The following is a 1,386-nucleotide window of genomic DNA, read 5'->3' on the forward strand; positions in this document are numbered from 1 at the left end:
TTTTTTCCGAGACAGGGTTTCTCTGTACAGCCCTGGCTGTCCTGGAACTCACTTTGTAGACCAGGCTGGCCTCGAACTCAGAAATCCGCCTGCTTCTGCCTCCTGAGTGCTGGGATTAAAGGCGTGCGCCACCACCGCCCGGCTTGAACATAGTCCTCTTACCTTGGCCAAGGTTGAAGGCAAACGGCTTCTTTCTGTCATGACTAGAATCAAACTTCTTCCCATCTGACAGCATCCCTTTGTAGTGGACATAAACTTTGTCACCAAACATTGGGGCCTCATCACTAGTCCCCACTCTCTTGACAATCTGAAAGACAAACATAAGAAAAAAAGTGTAGAGCTTTGTGCTTGTAAAAGGATACAAAGGCCACAAGGGCTACTCTCCAGCATGCAGACAGATAGGCAGATTTAGCGCCATTCCTCACGGCTTTCTTTGTCCTGCTCTCAGAAAACTGCCTTTCACTAACCCTTTGTGTTATGACTATTATTACAACTCACCACAATATCTAGTCTCTCAAAATAGAAAGCCAGAGCAAGGCAAAAGGACCACCGCGGAGACAGCCTGGTCTACACAGTAAGTTCCAGGCCAGCTAGATTATCCTGTGAAACCCTATCTCCAACAAGACAAAACAGAATTAGCCAGTAAACCTCACTTGGTTGGTTGAAAGTCAGGATGCTAAAATCTTTCAAAACACAGACTCACTAGCAGGCAAAGGTACAAAAACTGAACTAGCCAAAGGACCGCTGGACTTCTTAAACAGCAAAGGGTCAAAGGTGGCGTATTCACTTCCCTCCTTTGCTAAAGATAGGGTCCAAATGCTCTGCTGTATGCTCTGATGTAACAGCTTAAACGTCCATTATTTGAATAATCTGTAAAATATAGACTAAGAGGATACCAAGTAGCTTGTTTCTAGTAAAGAAAAAGGAAAAGGAGGGGAAAAAAAGAAGAACTTCAAAATGAAAAATATTTACCCACTGTAAAACCCAGACTACCTTTATTCTTGGCAGAGCAAGCTACTAATACAGTTGGTCAATTCTTGGAAAAGAAAATGTAATCCAGGCGTGTGGTGGTGCATTTCGGTCTGTCAATCATCTGTGCCAATGGGACCATTTCAGTGGTGCAGAAGACAGCAGCTAACCCGTGATAGTGACCTCTTCTTAGTGTGTGTCTATCTTCCCAGCAAGATGAGACTTGTGCTTAAATCTTAACTTGCCTTAAAGATAAAAATCTAGTTTTGCCGGGCGTGGTGGCGCACACCTTTAATCCCAGGACTTGGGAGGCAGAGGCAAAATTTCTGAGTTCGAGGACAGCCTGGTCTACAAAGTGAGTTCCAGGACAGCCAGGGCTATACAGAGAAACCCTGTCTCGAAAAACCAAAAAAAAAA

General features: G+C 44.3%; 1 protein-coding gene across 6 annotated transcripts in view; it reads right to left on the bottom strand.

Annotated features, from left to right (window-relative positions):
• Positions 1-1,386, bottom strand: part of Fkbp5 (FKBP prolyl isomerase 5) — a 113,328-nt gene that overhangs the window by 41,332 nt on the left and 70,610 nt on the right. For all 6 annotated transcript variants that reach the window (XM_029532932.1, XM_021220969.2, XM_029532934.1 and 3 more), the window contains one exon: positions 163-307. In XM_029532932.1, coding sequence (XP_029388792.1) covers positions 163-307 — 145 coding nt within the window. The remainder of the gene's footprint in view (positions 1-162; positions 308-1,386) is intronic.

This window comes from Mus pahari, chromosome 21, assembly GCF_900095145.1.
Source record: "Mus pahari chromosome 21, PAHARI_EIJ_v1.1, whole genome shotgun sequence".
Classification (NCBI taxonomy): domain Eukaryota; kingdom Metazoa; phylum Chordata; class Mammalia; order Rodentia; family Muridae; genus Mus; species Mus pahari.